Source organism: Eurosta solidaginis, chromosome 5, assembly GCF_040869045.1.
Source record: "Eurosta solidaginis isolate ZX-2024a chromosome 5, ASM4086904v1, whole genome shotgun sequence".
Classification (NCBI taxonomy): Eukaryota; Metazoa; Arthropoda; class Insecta; order Diptera; family Tephritidae; genus Eurosta; species Eurosta solidaginis.
This window is the reverse complement of record NC_090323.1, coordinates 75,886,979-75,906,601: the sequence shown is the minus strand read 5'-3', so window position 1 is coordinate 75,906,601 and position 19,623 is coordinate 75,886,979. Positions and strand designations below refer to the sequence as shown.

Here is a 19,623-nt window from a genome sequence, read left to right as displayed (position 1 = left end):
CTTGTTTCTAAAGAGGCCTACTGTTTCTTACCAAACGAAAACCATCAGGAAGTTTATATTGCGGCCAAGCATCAAATACATTTTTTGGATCATCCTGGGTGTCTCGTATATTATTCATACATGTTGCTGCGCAAGCGCGCCAATGTTAGATTTTTACATTATAAGTCATTGAATAAAAGTCATGCTTTAACGCTCTAATATTGTCATCCTCGTCATCCGCATTTCTTCGCCTAAACTCTGTACCATATTGTCAATGTCGATTATAGAATCGTTTTCAAATTGAAACGTCTGATGTTGGAGCAATTAAGGTATTAAATGCATGGCAGAATTTCTAGAGGCATCTGGGGTTTCATAATCAAAAAGAGTTTCTTCTGTTTTAATTTCAGACACACTTACTCCCTGCTCCGCACTCTTGTCAAAGTTGTGCTCCTCTTTCATATGACGTACAAAGCAATTTAAAAAGCTCAACAATTTATTGCAATTTCCTCCATAAGTACACTCTTTGACTCATGTTTTGTACAAGGCGAAAATGATTGGACATACTGTGGAGCGAGTCCATATTAATACTGCAAATAAAGGAATTCATTCAAAGAATGCACACAAAACTAGCAATTGCAAAATTTTAAACAAGGGCGCAAACGTTTAGCAAAACACACTTATAATATAAAGCGATCACTAAAGGTGTAAAATATAGATATATGTATGAAACCGAACAAATATATTAAATTTCCCCACTTTACTTACAAACTTTTGTTTAAAAATCAAATTTGAAGCACTTAAATTTTGTTTCAACTTGTTGCTTTCGCATAGCATTTCAGAATAACACGTGAAGATAAAAATATGCAAAATGGCGGCAATTTAGTATATTTTACGAAAATTTTCGTACATTGTACGAATGGTAAAAAGGACTTTGTGAATTAGTACAACGTACGAAAGTATTTTGTACACAGAGCTGTTGAAGAATGAAATCATTTGCTTTTTGAAATTAAAGCTTTTCTACAACCAGTATTTCACAATTTTTTCTTCATACGAGAATTATGCTTTAAATTTTTTAATTCTGCAATCATGCTGAGAAATAAGGATTTCATTCAGCACCGCATGCAATTAAAAAGAATGCTAAATCAAACTGCAGAAATAAATATACTGAAATCAATGAGTACACTCAGGTGATTTCACATTTTTGGTGTGTGAAGTCATGCATTCAGTACCACTCACTTGCTACAAAAATGCTCAAATACTCCCTAAAATAGTACGAAAAAATTTAAGTTCCCTTTTATAAAAGTTGAAATTTAAAAATTTATTAAAAAAATGTTTATGACATTCTTCAGGATAAGAATAGTTGGAACAACTTGCTCAATTGCGTTAAACATGACAATTTGAAAAAGCGCAATGTAAAACAGAAAAAAAGTATATTTTCGGCAGGTTGAACATTCCTGTCTTTAACATTAACTTCTTTTTTCCCAATAAACAATGGAACAAAATATCCGAAAGGAAGAAAATGTTAATTCTCAATTTGATTATCTGTCTTTTACATCATTTGAGAAAAAACTTGTTCAGAAAGTTAACTCCAACATTAATTGACGGGCACTTCGGAACATATTTGAACTTTGGCCGATCTATTGTAGGCCACTTTGCATACAGTCCTATCTTTAACTGCAATAGCAGAATACGAGAAAATCACCTCCAAGAATGTTGGTAGAGGTTTCAAAATTAGAAATCGAATTTTTCTTACTTATTTTCAAAAAACAAACATTCTTGCATTTTTTAAGATTTTTTTGTAAACGCCAGGGACTCACACGACATTTTTATCATCATTATTTATTATATTGCCCAAGATATCCAGAATAGAAATACATATATAGTTTGTATAAAGTAAAAACTTACCCAATCTATTAGCACTTAAATTATTAATGGAATAGAACCCCCCACGCAAATTTTTAAGTATATGTATATTTATATCTCTGAAGGCAATGATGCGAGGGTAATAATACCTGGCAGCTAGATTAAAAACATCACTACTATAACATTTTAAAAAAACAGGCGGGATTGTATTTCCATATCGCTTAACTCCTGGACCGCTAAATCCACATTACTGAAACTTCTAATAGCTACTAATCTTGTTAATGCTGAAGTGTTAATTAAATCCAACTGAATTTTTTACATCCTACCCCAGTGAAGCGACATCACTGAAATTTAATGCAGTGGCTTTTGTTGCTAATATTTGACTTTTAGGAAAAGTGGGAAACCTTACAAATGGAAATGTGTACCCACAGAACTCTATCGTAGTCTATTGAATGTATATATAGATAATGTTATGGGAACACTTTCGAGAGAAAAGACATTTTGTGAAAAAATCAATCTAAAAGGACTTACTCAACTAATATAGAATTTGAAAAAGATTGCTTCAATAAAATTAACTGATTGAAATGAATTTGAGAGGTACTTTCTATTTGGAACAAAGCTTCAATACAACATCAAAATTATTATTTCATTATTGCTTTATTGGAAAGCTTTTAGATACAAAAATATAGTCGGTTTTCTTGGAGTTTCGGGTTTCATAGTTAACGTTACAACATTTTCATTTAAAAATTCATTATATAATTAATGATGTTCATAAAAGCACGAAGAAAATGCAAATTATTATTTCTGCAAAGTTTGCGGCACAAGATAATATGGCTTTTTAAAAAACTTAAACATATTTGGTTGGGTGAAATATTTTTGAAAATTTGAGTATGCATTTTATTTTGATTATATTCGATGTGCTTTCTCTTTTAACTATTTTTTTTATTAAACACGTTATATTTAAAATTTAAATTGTGCTTCCATTAAACTTCTGTGTAAAATTGGTGTTACTGTGATTTTAGGTGACTTGAAAAACATATATGTAATACTCCTATATTGCTAATAGAAAATGCTCGCAATGTGTTTTGAATTCGAAATCAAAACAAGACAGCCTATAAAATTTTTGTGATTGTAGCAGCATAAGTGTGACAAGAAAAAATTTAAATTTTGGTACATTCGATTATTGAATACAAAAACAGAAACGTTTAAACAGCAATATATCGACACTCTGATGTTTGGGAATGTACCTAGCCTTTTGTAGCAATATAGTAGGAGTATTACATATATGTATGTTGAAAACTAAATAACGTAGGATATTTAAGAATAAGGTTAGCTCTTAAATGAATTCTTAATTAACATTGATAAAAATGCTTATTGGGTTGTCAAATAATTAAAATTTTTTATATTTAATGTTTTGTTTTGTTTTTGACAGTAAAAGAACATGACCGTTCTTCTGCTATCACAGTGTAGCAAATTCGACAAATATGAAAAATAAAAAACAGTTTGTAGTAGATCAAAATGGTGGAAGGTGGAACTTTGTAACTTGTAACAATCGATAGTCTTGACGGTTTATTTTTTGTTTTGAAACTATCGAAGGACATAGATTAATCAAAACTACCAAAAAATATCCCTTCCTCCAAGTCTCTAAATTATCTGGTAGATAAGTATCGGTGCAATTCAGGAACGCAACATCTAAACCAAGAAGAGTTAAACAACAAACTTCTACATATAGAAGCTCCTTTCGCCACCAGAAGGAGTTACCATTGTATCCTCCGGCGACGAATTCACGATAATGGCCCCACCATCGAAGAGCTTTGTAATAAAATAAACAACTACCTACCTGATCTCTCCAGTTTTTTCTCCTCGCGAAACCTGACATTGTCACAGACCAAATCATCGGTGACCTTATTTACAACATGGACAATGCAAATGTCGACCGTATTGGACATCCAAGCAGATGGCGTCACGCTACAGTCTTACACCCGAAAATACTGAGTGTGACGTTCGATCAGGATCGCGAAAATGCTCCGCAGAGCCGTAATAAAGTCCTCAAATCTCTTGCCGCCAGCACCTGGGGTAGGGATAAAGAGACGCTCATTGCCACTTACAAAGCAGTTGACCGGCCGCTTGCATGTTACGCCTCCCCGATACGGTCACCAAGCGTAAAGGATACTCAGTGGAAGAATCTACAGGCCTGTCTAAACACTGTTTTCAGAATCGTTGTTAGGAAGAGAAACGAAATGCTCAATAAACAGTGTCTGCTGAATACCAGAAACCTGGGCAACCCAGCGGACAACGGATTAAGGAGGCCCCGCCTTCCAGGGGTTTAAGAAATCATCTCCCCAAATATAATGAGGAAATACGGCACCTGAGAACTCAGACGTATATAGAAGAAACACATAAACAGGTCCACAGAGATATCCACAAAAAGTCGTCGGACCTCTATGCCAGAAATTTTCCGGCGAACTCCTTTCTTAAAGATAAATATACTGAAGTCGCAGAAGAAGAAAACAATCTCGCTAGGGAGACGCGCGTCAGTCTACCTCAACTTCGATCTGGATACTGTAACATGTATGTCCTGTCTGCAACCTGCCCCTACATGACACCAACCATCTCTTTAATTGCAATGTGGAACCAACGCCTCTAACACCCCTTTCACTATATCCATCCCTGTTGAAACTGCAGGGTTCCTAGGATATTGATGCCAATTTTTGAGTGGTCGCACCCGTTGGATGCGGCGAAGCACTGCTACAGCAACATCGGTGGTTTTGTGTACAATCGTTAGTATCACCAATTCATTCTAGCGGCAATTTTTACACATGATGTGTGTTAACACGAACAAAAATAAATACGAATCTCTTAATAATTAATAATCAATGCCGGTTAGCTAAAGTGGTCCCTTGAGTAGCTTATTATAAAATTTACAACAGTAATAAAATGTATTGGAGGACAAAAACAAAAACATTTTTTGTAAGTCATAAATTAAATTAAAATTTTCGCTTTCCCTTCGATTCATAAAATTAAACACATGTGTAATTCACGGTATTGAAAATATAATTATATTGACATAAGCATATATATAGTGGGTCCTCAGAGTTATTCCACACTCCAAAACTTTCATTTTATGTATCGTATCACCCCGAATTTGTTTAGACTTTGTTCTATAATGAAACACTGTGCATTGATTCTTGACGTCTACCGCTTCGAATTTTTAAATGCTTTTTTCTACACTTTCACTGCAAGAACACCATTGAAATGCACTTTATAAAATACACATTTTATGTGGCACTTGATTTCCAATAACCTCCTTAAAAAATAATGCTTAATTTAATAGAAAACAGTAACGAACTTTATTAAAATACAAAATGTCAAAACATTTAGTCAGAGTCACCGTAGTTATTGAATGCGGAAGCCAATTTTGGACCTTATGACTAAATATTATTTTGTTGTAGGTAATATTATATTCCAATTTAGTTTTTTGAATATTTTGACTCTGGAATTCGTATGTCTGATTTCTTCCAATCGGAATTAAAGCACATTTTATTGGGTTTAATTCCTTTAAAGCAAAATCCACCGAACAAAACTTTTTAGAATCAAACATAATGTTTTAAATGAAATATGGCAGTCCGGTTATTTATAACTATTTTGACAACTTCAAACCAATCACAGATATGTTAACCATCAAAAGTATGAAAGTATCAACCCTGAAAACGAAAATTTCAATGGAACTGAATGAAAATGTGATAGCAGTCAACAAATTTTGCAATCACTCGTGAGTGGGAGTGCTCTCGATGCACTCACAATCAAGCTGAATGCTTTTTTTTACAGTCATGCAATCACTAACGGAATTTTTGAATGGAAAACATGAAATCGCATTCAAACTTGGCTTATATATTTGAAATCAACCAATCATATTTGTAAAATGAATCAGTCTTGATTTATAACTGTATTGATTGAATCATTTTACAGCTCTGTTTGTACATTATACAAAATGATTCGAACAAAGATTTTTAGTTTACTAAACTGTTTCGTAAATAGTACGCACAAATTCGTATATTATACTAAAAATATTCCTTACGAAAGTTTTGTAAAATCTAGTCTGTTTGTCAAAAGTTCATTCGTATTATGAACGAAATTTCGTACATTATACGAAAATTAAAACTACGAATTTTTTTCGTAGCTCTTAAAAAATTTTATTTTCAGTGTAGAGCCAGAATTTTGTTCGTCGAGAGAGGACTTTATTTTTCAATTGTCTAAAGAAGCATTTGTTTTCAAGACTTATTCTCCGCTTGATTTCTAGGCCGGCATTGTTTTTGCTTTTAATGCTTCTTCCCAAATAGACGAAATCCTTCACAGTCTCGAATTTATATCCGTCAAGAGTGACGTGGCTACAAAGGCTACGATGACAGGAAGTACTTCTTCTTGTCCGAATTTAGTGCAAGATTCACTTTTTTTGCTTCTTTATCTTATACCAACTCTGGGCCTCCGTGTTTGAAAAGCCCGGCGGGTATCCCGTTATTACTTGGCACCTTGTGATTTTTTAGCCGTGATATTGCCATTCGCACTTCGCCATAGTTTGGTGCCGGAGAGTGTTATTCATCATCGGCGATCGGTATATCGGGATCGTCTTCTCCCATAATCTGTACGTCAGTTACCAGGTCGCCAGGTCCAGTCTTGAAACCTTCTGTCATTAAAAGAGTATGAAATATGTATGGTAAACCGAGAAAAATAATATTTTTTCGAAATAAATATCCGGGGAGATAGAGCTCACTTTTCTTCCAGAATGTGGTGTGCTACGTTTTAGTCCGACTCCATGTGCATGTGATAAGGCAGATAACTTTAGATAACTTTTTTGCTGAGAAACATTTCATGGCAAAAACACTACCGAGGGGTTTCACAAGCCACCAAATCAATTTGATGTTAGATGTTAGCCCGCTTTCAAAAAGCTAGAAAATATATACTCCGAAAATTTAATTTTTACTCCAGCGTAGTCGCTCACTCAGGTCACAGTTTTAAATACTCCGAATACTGGTAGCGAAATATGAGAGAAATGTAATAAATCGAAAAATTTCAAAAGCGCTACGTCATCAAACTTTTTTTTCCAATTTGATTACAAATACAACAATTCCGGAATGCGGGATCTTGACTCATTTGTTTATGAAACATAATAGTTATAAGTTTTATCCATGGTTCAATTATGTACAGGTTGGCTCATCTCATCAGCTGATTTTATTTATGTCATTGCATGGTCGAAGGGATTGTCAAAAGGAGATGGCAAACTCAAAATGAAACCAACACATTGGCAACATTTTACTTACACATACAAAAACTGCTAAGTTTTATGTTTCCATTCCATACCATTCGCACCAACACCAATACACAGATTTTGACAATTTGAACAGACATATTTTGTTGCTTTACAGATGAGCCAACCTGTATATAGTTGAACCATGGTTTTATCACATAAACTTTGCTTCATAATAACATTTGAATGAAAATTTAAAAAATTTGATTTAATAAAATTTTTTTCAGCATTTAGTTTTTATTTTTCCTACAATATTTATTTGTCAAAGTTTATTTTTTAGGTTGCTCGATAATTATTATGAGCAATAAATTTTTTTTTTTTCGTTTACAATAAAAGTTGAAATTTTGATGGATTTTAGGTTAGTTTAGTAGAATAATGTATTGCGTTGCTTTATTGTTTGTAGTATACAATGCTAGTACAGACAACTTTGGCCGTCCCCAACAAAGTATGTCAGGCATATCTTCCTAGCAAAATCTGGCGCTTATTGAAAAGCCCAACAGAGACCAAATTTTTATTAATTTGTTTGTCCCAATGCAGTGGACGTTCAAAAAAGTTCGACATGAGCTTGCAAGGTCGAAGATTTTATGTGGGCGAAGCTCTAGTTGCCTGATTTTAAGTGTCAGCATGGGTGAAACAACATAACGCTTGTTTTAAGCAGAGGAGGTTATCCCAAAGGCAAATGCACTAAAACGCCGTTGGATTATTGGCCAAATTAATTACAAAAAATTGGATAGCAGCCAACAGAAAAATAAATTGATTTAAGCTGAGACCGGCCACGGGGTGGACAAGGTATTTAGTGCTCCTGCTGGGAAATTCAATCTCCATGATGTAATAATGTAATACTTCCCATCATGTCGTAGGGATAAAGACACTACCCGAAGGTTTTTGGGAAGCATTATGATGTTGATGGTCCTTTGCCGGATACATGTAGTTCCGGTAACAAGCACTTTTCATACCTTGTTCTATAGGTAAAGCCCACCAAGCTATTTTTGATCAAATGACCTCTCTTTTAATCAAAAATCATGGGACCAAATCTGTCACCAACGATCAATCAATTACAATATGATCAATGTAATGTATAGCTCCAATGACCGCAAGTGTGCTTTCGCCATGATATCAGCGCGCTACTCAGTGGCCAAAAACCGTCTTACACTTTGCGATTTATAAGCTCATCACGACCTCTGGCTTCCCAGCTTGCCAGTCGACGCCAGAAATAGGCAGCTAGCACAGCAAATGGACGATACGACTTTCTGCACAATAAACGGCGATGCCCCCATTCAAATCGCAGGTAACTGTCACAGGTCGGCAGACATTACCATCGTCAGCGCAGGGCCCATAAACTGCGTCGAATGGCCGCCGATACTTACTTTAGCATCTGACCCCCTTGCCCATACTCCTTTCAATACAGCGACCTGCTAATTGTATCACTTCTGAAAAGCGGAGTTTTGTTAATTTCATAAAAGCTAACTGGGAGGGCTACACAACCTTCACAAATCTATTTTGCTGCTCTCTCCATTCCGACTAATGTCCGGCAAGGCGACCGTTCCGCTCAGCTTCTGCACGCTTTATTCCGGCCGGTAGAATACCAGAAGTCATACTGCATTTCCCGGCTTAAGCTGCAAACTTAGCAAGAGAACGTGACCTGGCGAGACAACTCGACCATAGAGACCGCATATTAGAAATCTCAACTTGGATATTATGTGCTGGTAAATGAACACAAACGTGCTTAATGGGAGCAGCATCTAAAGAACTGCAACCTCACTGCGGGTGTTGGTCTACTGTGGTCAACCGTCAAATCCTTGTCCAATCCAATAAAACACAATGATAAAGCATCCATCGATTTCGGCGATAAAACTTTATCGGATTAGAAGAAATGCGCGAGTGCCTTTTGCCGACAATTTATAATGCATTTTTCTGTAGACAAGGCCAGACAAACACAAACACGACGTGCCACCCATTACCATCACCCCCACAGAGGTTGAAGCAGCCCTCCAAATCAATAGACCCAGACGGTATAGCCATGACAATGCTAAAACACCTTGGCGCTGAGGGAATAAGCTACCTAATGCACGTTTTCAACTTGTCGCTGAAGTCCTTTCTTATTCCTGAACAATGGCAAATGACGGATAGTTCCACTACTAAAGCCTGGTAAACCAATTAACGAAGGCGAGTCATATCGACCGATATCACTCCTTTTGCCAGTAGCGAAGACATTGGAAACCGTCTTGCTCCCTCAATTTACGGCAAATATTAGCTAGCCATGCACCAACATGGCTTCCACAAAATGCACAGCACCACCACCGCGCTAAACGCCATAAACACTCAGATTAATTACGGACTAAAGAGTTACAACAATATCCTATGCCGACGACTGCGCATTTGTGGCAACGATACCTAGCCCTTCAATAGATTTATTTGTTTCTGAAATAAACAGCTATCTCCCAGGTCTTTCTACTTTCTTCATCTCACGCAACGTGTCTACTACGTGAACGACTGTCAGTCACCTAAATATCTTAGGGGTAACGTTTGACAATACATCCCACCGAAATTGGATATAAATTGCAACCAAATCCTCAAGTCGCTTACCGGCATAGCCTGGGAAAAAGAAAAAGAGACGATATACTGAAGAATTTTTGCAAAACTGTCTAAACCAGGACCCCCTAGCAAACAATTACTTGATCTAGCCCCGCCTCCACGGGGGCTAAAGGAACATTTCCATAATCACTATGATGAGATTCGACACCTGCCAACACGCCTTTGCCAGAACGCGCCCGATAACCTTGTTATTAATATATAATATCCTACTCTTGCAGAAGAAGGAAGCACACTACCAAGGGAGACACAAGTCACCCTAGCCTACTCCGTTCTGCATACCTACTGTAAGAGGTTAAACTCTTACCTATCCAGAATGAACTCAGATATACGTAATGTCCTGCATGCGGTGTGACCCCATACGGCACCAACCATCTTTTCAATTGTAAAGTGGAATCTACGCCTCTAACACCAATCTCTATGCTTCGCCCCTGTTTAAACTGCCAGTTTCTTTGAACTTCCGTTGATAATTTGTGAGTGGTCGCGTCCATTGAATGGGGCGAAGCACTGTTAATACAACACATATATGTAATACTCCTATATTGCTAATAGAAAATGATCGCAAAGAGGTTTGAATTTGAAATCAAAACAATACAGCCTACACAATTTTTTTGATTGTAGCAGCATAAGTGTGACAAGAAAAGGTGAACATTTAGGTACATTCGATTATTGAATACAAAAACAAAAAAAATTTAAATAGCAATATATCGGCACTCTGATGTTTGGGAGTGTGCCTAGCCTGACGTAGCAATATAGGAGTATTACATATATGATACAACAACAACAACGCAAACGGTCGGCTATCTTCAGGGTGCGATGGAAAAAAATAAAGGATGAGACCGTGATGGTCACTTTAAAAGTCAGGTGATCGGTTCTATTTGTTAGTTTGGAGTCTATGCCGAAAATATCACAATGATCCGTACCTTATTTTTTCTATAGCAACGTTCTCAACATAGCCGCCGCCGTGGTGTGGTGGTAGCGTTTTCCCCTACCATTCCGAAGGTCTTGGTTTCAAGTCGAGGGCAAAGCAGCATCAGTCCCTAGGCAGTGGTTTGGCAAACACTCCAAGTGTATTTCTACCATGAAATCTTCTCAATGAAAATGCAGCTGCCATTCGGAGTTGGCATAATTCATGAGGTCCCATCCCGCCAATTTGTATGAAAATCTTAAAACTTGCACGAAACGAATTGAAAGAGAAGCTCGGCGGAGGTAAATCGCACCAATAACTTTTTTTTAAGCATCCAACATAAAATGCACAAATCTTCTATTTGTTCTATTTGTTATTTTGGAGTCTATGCCGAAAATACCATAATGATCCGTACCTTATTTTTTCTATAGCAACGTTTTCAACATAGCCGCCGCCGTGGTGTGGTGGTAGCGTTTTCCCCTACCATTCCGAAGGTCTTGGTTTCAAGTAGAGGGCAAAGCAGCATCAGTCCCTCGGCAGTGGTTTGGCAAACACTCCAAGTGTATTTCTACCATGAAATCTTCTCAATGAAAATGCAGCTGCCATTCGGAGTTGGCATAATTCATGAGGTCCCATCCCGCCAATTTGTATGAAAATCTTAAAACTTGCACGAAACGAATTGAAAGAGAAGCTCGGCGGAGGTAAATCGCACCAATAACTTTTTTTTAAGCATCCAACATAAAATGCACAAATCTCTGAACTTAATGAAGTTTAATATTGCGCATTGACAATGACATAGCAAATGCATACATTTTGTTTGTGTATTATAAACATAACGTGCAAATGCAATAATGCTAAATATTTTGTTCGTTTTTATATACTATGTACATTAGGTCGGGTCGATTTGTGGGGAGGCAAAAAAATCGCTCTGTGAAAATCATATTCTAGGGATAAAAATAAGAAACTTTGCCGAAGGAACCATACCTCTAAAACGACTTCTGATGTCCCCCAATTTGGGTCGAACTTTTGGGTAGGGGCAAATTTTGAAAAATCCCACTTTGACCCATTTAGAGTGCTCCAATCGAGTCCAAATGTATGACCGACCCCACTAACTTTGGAGGCCCGACCCACCGATGCCAGTGGCACACCCCCTGGAACCCCCTGGGGGTTCACTATACAAACATTTCAAAAAATCGCCGGTTTTGCACTTTACTTGAAAAAATCAGCGAAATGCCTATGTTTTTTCTTTTTGGAGTTTATAAAAAACCAGATATAAACTTTAATTGATGATCAATTGAATGATATAAATATCGTATTTGAACCACCATTCACGCGAAGCATTCCGTACGATACATTGAAAGAATATTTAAATCAAGATGATCCACCGTTTAATGATCCAAAAATTTCATCACACATACAAGGAACGGAACGACATGGTCAATTGCTAGCTAGCGTTTCCAAACGGGTTATACCGGAAAATGTAGAGGCTGTTATGGCGACGACATTAGAGAGCCGTGCGAAATTGCCCAGACTTGAAAGTAAAAAAGACTTCAAACAATAATTTTTTTTAGTTTCTTTTCTATAACTCACTTAAATAAATTTTTTCATTTACATATGTTCTGACTAAATAAATTTCTCAAGAAAAAAATAGATATTATTATAAATAAATAATAAATATTATTATAAATAAATAAATAAAAATAAAGAAAAAACATAGGCATTTAGCAGATTTTTTCATGTAAAGTGCAAAACCGGCGATATTTTGAAATGTTTGTATGGTGAACCTCCAGGGGGTTCCAGGGGGTGTACCACTGGCATCGGTGGGTCGGGCCTCCAAAGTTAGTGGGGGTCGGTCATACATTTGGACTCGATTGGAGCACTCTAAATGGGTCAAAGTGGGATTTTTCAAAATTTGCCCTTACCCAAAAGTTCGACCCAAATTGGGGGACATCAGAATTCGTTTTAGAGGTATGGTCCCTCCGGCAAAGTTTCTTATTTTGATCCCTAGAATACGATTTTCACAGAGCAATGAGCGATTTTTAAATCGACCCGCCCTAATGTACATATATATTACTGAGCGTATAACATTATTTGTTATCTATATTTTTTTTGTATTATTTTTATTTTTTGAAAAAATTTTTTGTTTATTTTAGTATTTACATACATATGTATATGCATCATATTCATGATCAAATCTAGAGAGAAACAGTTTTAAAATTAACTCATACAAATTGATTGATGATTTGTTGTTTTATATAATTGCGTAGGCATGTTATGATAATGAGGATGATAATAATACATCAACAGCCTCATCACCTGGAGGACCAGGGTGGGCTCAGCGGGTCAAAGGCTGGTTTAGTTCGGTACGTTTTCTAGAAATTAAACAAAATAATTATTAAAATGATGAAATAAAAGCTCACGAGTCTTCTGAAAGTTATAATTATTGGCATTAATCTTGTTATATTTATCAAATATCTAAGAACACTTGAGAGTTTTTGTGTTTGTGCTTACCTTTATTAAAATATCCTTATACACATACATTTTAAAATGAAAAAAAAAGACCGCTCACAAGCCATGCCTACACCCTGTGTGCTACACCTTTTTTATTAAAACTTGATTTTAAAATAAATACAACAATTTCCTTTTAAAAACCACATAAGTAGACATTTCAAGATTATATGATTAAAAATGAATTGGTTTCATAGCATCCGTGCAGTGTAATATGTATCTATTTATTTACAATATTTGTTTCAAAATTCTTGCATTATTCACTTGAAAATAATACACGTGTATGAATATACTTCTAACATATTTTTTAATTTTTAAATAATAATTTACCTTCTTTGTACCTTTGAAAATGCATACATTTAGAAACTTTTTTTTTTAATTATTTAAGAAAAAATAACTTGGAACTATAATAGTGCCTTACATACATATTATATCTGAAACTCTATGTATAGGCTATTGCTGTATGAGCTGTTTCCTTCCCTTGCCTTCATCTACAACAAAAAGTATATATCGACCGGTGAGTGGATCACCCTATCTCGGCTGTCGTTCCGAAAACGCTCTATCTCTTAAAACGTTTGAAAAATGCCCCATTTTAGAGTTTGTTTCAAGAACGTCCTATTTTAGAACTCTGTTGGAAGACTCCCTATCTCAGAATTTGTTTCATAAACGCTCCATCTAACTTCACTTAATGCAACGACAGTAATTTTTATTTTTTTTTATTTTCAGGGTACTGAAAAGAAAAAGAAGACCAATAAATTGATTGAGCTTCCAATAGAAGTAAAAACACACGGTTTCTCATCGTCTGAATTACAAAGCTTGGTTCAACACGAGACTAAAATGATTTCTAATGACGCACGTGAAACTCAACGTGTTGATGCTAGAAATGCTCTTGAGGAATATGTATACGATATGCGCAATAAACTCCAGGTAAGATCAAACAAGATTAAAATAAAAGGAATAATGCACTTTTCAACAGCACTTAAGAAAATATCAAATTGATTTTTGAAAGCATCAATTCGATTTTAGAGAGCGTTCATTTAATTTTAGAATATATTATATGAATTTTAGAATAGTAAGATGTTCTTTGGAAAGCGTCAAATATACCTTCGAAGCATAAAATGTAGTGATTTCTTATAAAACTGGAGACAGCGTGAATATGCTTTTAAAAATTATTATCATCTTATGCTATAGAAATAAAAAGAGATTTGCCAATGGCGCCTAGAACAACTTCATGTATTTTCCGTGAAAAAAATGTCACTTTATTTTCTTCACCAAAACAAGTGGAGTATTTGGAGTGAAAACAATTTTTTATGCAAATATATATGAAATTGTTGTGGGTGCAGTGCAATAACGCCTGCGGGCCTTATTTCTTTTTTTGGGAATTAACGTACGCGGGCATTATTTCCCTTTTTTATATTCAGCGTGCTTTGCTCACAGATTAAATTAAGTTTGACTGGATAACGGTTGGTTTTACAGATATAAGGGAATCGAGATAGATATAGACTTCCATATATCAAAACCATCAGTGTCGAAAAAAAATTTGATTGAGCCATGTCTGTCCGTCCGTCCGTTAACACGATAACTTGAGTAAATATTGAGATATCTTCACCAAATTTGGTACACGAGCTTATCTGGACCCAGAATAGATTTGTATTGAAAATGAGCGAAATCGGATGATAACCACGCTCACTTTTTATATATACATATAACATTTTGGAAGACACAAAAAACCTGATTACTTAGCAAATAATACACCTATAATATCGAAATTTGACGTGTGGACTGATATTGGGACTCCTGATAAAAATTTGAAAAATTTGTTTAAAATGGGCGTGGCACCGCCCACTTGTGATAAAGTCAATTTTACAAATATTATTAATCATAAATAAAAGATCGTTAAACCTATCGTAACAAAATGCGGCAGAGAGGTTACCTTTGCTATAAGGAATGCTTTGAGGAAAAATTAACGAAATCGGCTAAGGACCAAGCCCACCTTTAAATAAAATTTTTTTTAAAAGGGTCGTGGACGAATAAAATAAGATATATCTTTGAAAAAAAAAGAGCTTTATATCAATGGTATTTCATTTTTCAAGTGGATGTATAACAATAAATAGGAAAAACTTCAAATTTAAAAAAAAAAGGAAGTGGCACCGCCCCTTTTATGACTAAGCAATTTTCTATGTTTCGGGAGCCATAACTCGAAGAAAAATTAACGGATCGTAATAAAATTGGGTACACAGATTTTCCCTATAGCAGAAAATTTTTCTAGAAAAAATGGACGAGATCGGTTAAAGACCACGCCTACTTTTATATAAAAGATTTTTAAAGGGTCGTAGACGAAAATAATAAGCTATATCTTAGCGAAAAAGAGCGTTGTGTCAATAGAAGTATACTTTTAAATTGAATTAAAACATTAAATTGGAAAACGCTAAAATTTTTGAAAATGGGTGTGGCTCCGCCCCTTTTATGACTAAGCAATTTTTATGTTTCGGGAGCCATAACTCGAAGAAAAATTAACGGATCGTAATAAAATTGGGTACACAGATTTTCCCTATAGCAGGAAATATTTATAAAAAAAAAATGGACGAGATCGGTTAAAGACCACGCCCACTTTTATATAAAAGATTTTTAAAAGGGTCGTAGACGAAAATAATAAGCTCTATATCTAAGCGAAAAAGAGCTTTGTATCAATAGAATTTTACTTTTTAAATTGAATTACAACAATAAATTGGAAAACACTAAAATTTTTGAAAATGGGTGTGGCACCGCCCCTTTTATGACTAAGCAATTTCTTATGTTTCTGGAGCCATAACTCGAAGAAAAATTAACATATCGTAATGAAATTGTGTACACAAACTTTCCCAATAGTAGAAAATATTTCTAGTAAAAATGGACGGGATTGGTTAAAGATCACGGCAACTTAGATATAAAACAAGTTTAAAAGGGTCGTAGACTAGAATAATAAGCTATAACTTAGCAAAAAATAGTTTTGAATCAATGCTAATCAAGGTTTGTTGTAAGAGGAAATGGGGATATATATTTTTTTTAAACGGGCCGTGCCACGTGTTATGTAGAAAAGTAATTTATCTGAAATGAAATGTGCAATTGAAGCTCAAGCTGAGTATATAATGTTCGGTTACACCCGAACTTAGACACCTTTACTTGTTTTTAATAAATTTAGTTATTTTGCAGATTTTTAATTTTCAAAAGGGACATTACGCCAATCGAGAAAAGGAAATAACCACTATTTTAATTTGTTTAAATTTAGGTATTATTTGTTTACTTTCCGCGAACACAGTAAGTACTAACGAATGAAAAAGGAAGATGGCCTAAAGGTTTAATGTGGCCACATAAATCGTTCCCGAGATGGTCGGGCTAGCACCTTAATGGTGCTGTGGTACCGGAGCGTACCGGATCTGTATCCGGCAAAGGACCATCACATCGATAACACTCCCCAAAGCCTTCGGTGAGCAACCTTATCGCTACGCCCATGGGTATTTTGTTTCTTCCTTTTAGGCGTTAATCCACTGCACCATTGTTGTGGCGTTAGAAAATTATTTCTATAGAATAAGAGATTAATAATTGTTTAAGTAAAAAAGGTTTTGCATAAAATGAGCAATGTTTAATCTTTGAAAGGTCATGAATGTTTTTTCGCAAATTCGCAGAAAAAACTGCTACGCACTGGAAATAGTAATTCTACCAAAAATGCAAAAGCTTGTGCTTAAAATATAGAGTTTGTACGACTTATTCAAAATGAAAATGGTTAAGGTATCTTTACCCGTTCAGAAGTTATGACCAAAACAAGAAATGTGAACTTCACTTTATTTGCAAAGTATGACATTTTTTGAAAAACTAAAGTGTAGGAAAATCCTAATATTTAAACCTATATTAAACAAGGTAACTAGTTCAGTAATCCGAGGAAAAATTGTTTTAGCAGAAAAATGTTGTCCCTTTTACAACATTTGATATCCCAAATGCTCGTGTAACTATATAAAAGTATTTAAACAAAACGTGTTACTTCCATATAATCGCTTTTATACTAGTATTATTTGCTGTTTTTGCAAGCGAGCTTGAAAAAGCTTCAACTAGCTAAACAGATTCATGGCATACATACCGTACATGTGGTAGAAGTAAATCGACTAATTGCGACTTTTTTAGCTGCTTTGGCCCAGTACGGTTTTGACACTAAACCAGAGAATTACAAAAATAAAATACATGGATGCGTGTGTTTGTTTGCATGTATGTCACTCTCACCACGCTGCTAATTTACTATTTTCGTTTATCTGCACATTCGTATGTACATTTCATTCGTTCGTTCATCATATTGGCCTTTTTCGGTTGACTGTTATGTGATTTCACCTCAAACCGCTTAGCCTAGTTGAGTTGGCTTACTATTTTTTGTTGCTTTCTATGCAATTAGCCAATAGCGAATAGCGTAGCATTTTATTTCCACTATCTTGCAAAAAAGCGGCTAATATATAAATTCTTTAATGGATTGAGCCTATTTTTTGTCCCACCCGTGACAAATACAAAACTTATTCACCCTGATCGCAAAGTTCATGTAAACAAGTGCTCGTCCTTCATTTTTTTTTTTTGTTCGGGTGAACTTTTTTCGCTTATCGGCAGTTTTAGGCAAACAAAAGTTCACTGCGATACAGCTGATGGTAGAGAGGCAATACCTTTATATTAAGTCCCTTTCATGTTTGTCCCCTCATTTCCATACGAATTTTTGACCCACGGAAGTCTTTTTCGGTAACTTCCCGTTGAGCTAGGCACTTGATACTTAGAACATAGTTTAGATCTGGGGGACAGTACAATGCAAGTGAAAAAAAATCCACTAGGTGGCGCACGGATCGATATATCGGGATCGAGATTGCGATCGACTTTTAACTAACTTCTCGGTGATCCAGAGACTTGAAACTTAGCACATAGTTTGCGAGTCGATGGCACTACAATTCGTGGAAAACAAAATGCCCCCAGTTGGCAGACGAATTGAGATAAAAGAAAATCCCTGAAAAAACGCAGGGAATCTTGCGATCAATTTCTAAGTAACTTCCCGGTGAGCTCGGGACTTGAAACTTGGGCCGTGAGTCAAAACCCGGTGACAATGCAATATTTGATCAAAAAAATTTCGCTAGGTGGCGCTTGGATTGAAATGTTAAGAAAATTAGTTTTGATTTGGGAATCTTTAAATCCATTTTTAACTAACTTCCCGGTGACCTAGAGACTTGAAACTTGGCACACAGTTCGAGGCTTGGTGATAATACAATTTACAGAAAACGAAATTCCGCTAGGTGGCGCGCAAAGTGAGATAACTAAAAATCCTTGAAAAAACGAGGAGAATGTTGCAATCGATTTTTGAGTAATTTCCCGGTGAGCTGGAGATATGAAACTTGAGCCGTAAGTCAGAACCCGGTGACAATGCAATATTTTATCAAAAAAATTCCCCTTGGCGGAATCGAGATATTAGGAAATTTTATTTTAATTTGGAAATCTTTCAATTCATTTTTAACTAACTTCCCGGTTACATAGAGACTTGTGACTTAGCACATAGTTCGAGACCCGGTGACAATACAATTTATAGAAAAAAAAGTTCCGCTAGGTGGCGCGCTAATTGAGATAACTACAAATCCCTGAAAAACGAGGGCAATCTTGCGATCGATTTTTGAATAACTTGCCGGTGAGCTAGAGACTTGAAACTTGGGCCGTGGGTCAGAACCGGTGACAATGCAACATTTGATCAAAAAAATTCGCTAGGTGGCACGCGGATCGAGATAGTAAGAAAACACATTTTAATTTGGGAATCTTTCAGTCCATTTTTAACTAACTTTCCGGTTACCTAGAGACTTGTAACTTGGCACTTAGTTAGAGACCTGGTGAAAATACAATTTATAGAAAACAAAGTTCCGCTAGGTGGCGCGCTAGTCAAGATAACTGCAAATCCTTTAAAAACGGGGGGAATCTTGCGATCGATTTTCGAGTAAATTCCCGATGAGCTAGAGACATGAAACTTGGGCCGTAAGTCAGAACCCGGTGACAATGCAATATTTTATCAAAAAAATTCCGCTAGGTGGCGATATTGAGAAAAATAGTTTTAAATTGGGAATTTTGCAATCGATTTTTAACTAACTCACTGGACATCTAGAGACTTGAAACCAGAAATATAGTTTAAAACTCGGTGACAGTGCAATGTTCGATCAAAAAATTTGAGCTACGTAACGCACAAGTCGAACTATTTAGAAGATTAGGCCATACCTTCATGGCTAGCCTCCTGAGTGTTGCAGGCGTTGTAGAATTCCACCTCGTTGAAGGCCCAACTCAATGCACGTCCTTGCATACTTTTATGCGTGCGCGACCTGCACCACGATTCTTTTAGACTTTCAGGCTATTTTAATTTTGTTGGTGAATTTTTGGGAGCAATGACCTAACAAGTGGTGAATCACGGGTTCTGGTGAATGAACTAGTAGTG

The 19,623-nt window shown here is 35.8% G+C and overlaps 1 protein-coding gene across 6 annotated transcripts in view; it reads left to right on the top strand.

The window, feature by feature from the left end:
* The window catches only part of Hsp110 (heat shock protein 70Cb), a 209,396-nt gene that overhangs the window by 170,331 nt on the left and 19,442 nt on the right, over positions 1-19,623 (top strand). For 5 of the 6 annotated variants that reach the window (XM_067788658.1, XM_067788659.1, XM_067788660.1 and 2 more), the window contains exons 6-7: positions 12,914-13,009; positions 13,881-14,081. In XM_067788658.1, coding sequence (XP_067644759.1) covers positions 12,914-13,009; positions 13,881-14,081 — 297 coding nt within the window. The remainder of the gene's footprint in view (positions 1-12,913; positions 13,010-13,880; positions 14,082-19,623) is intronic. The other variant, XM_067788664.1, reaches the window with a different exon arrangement.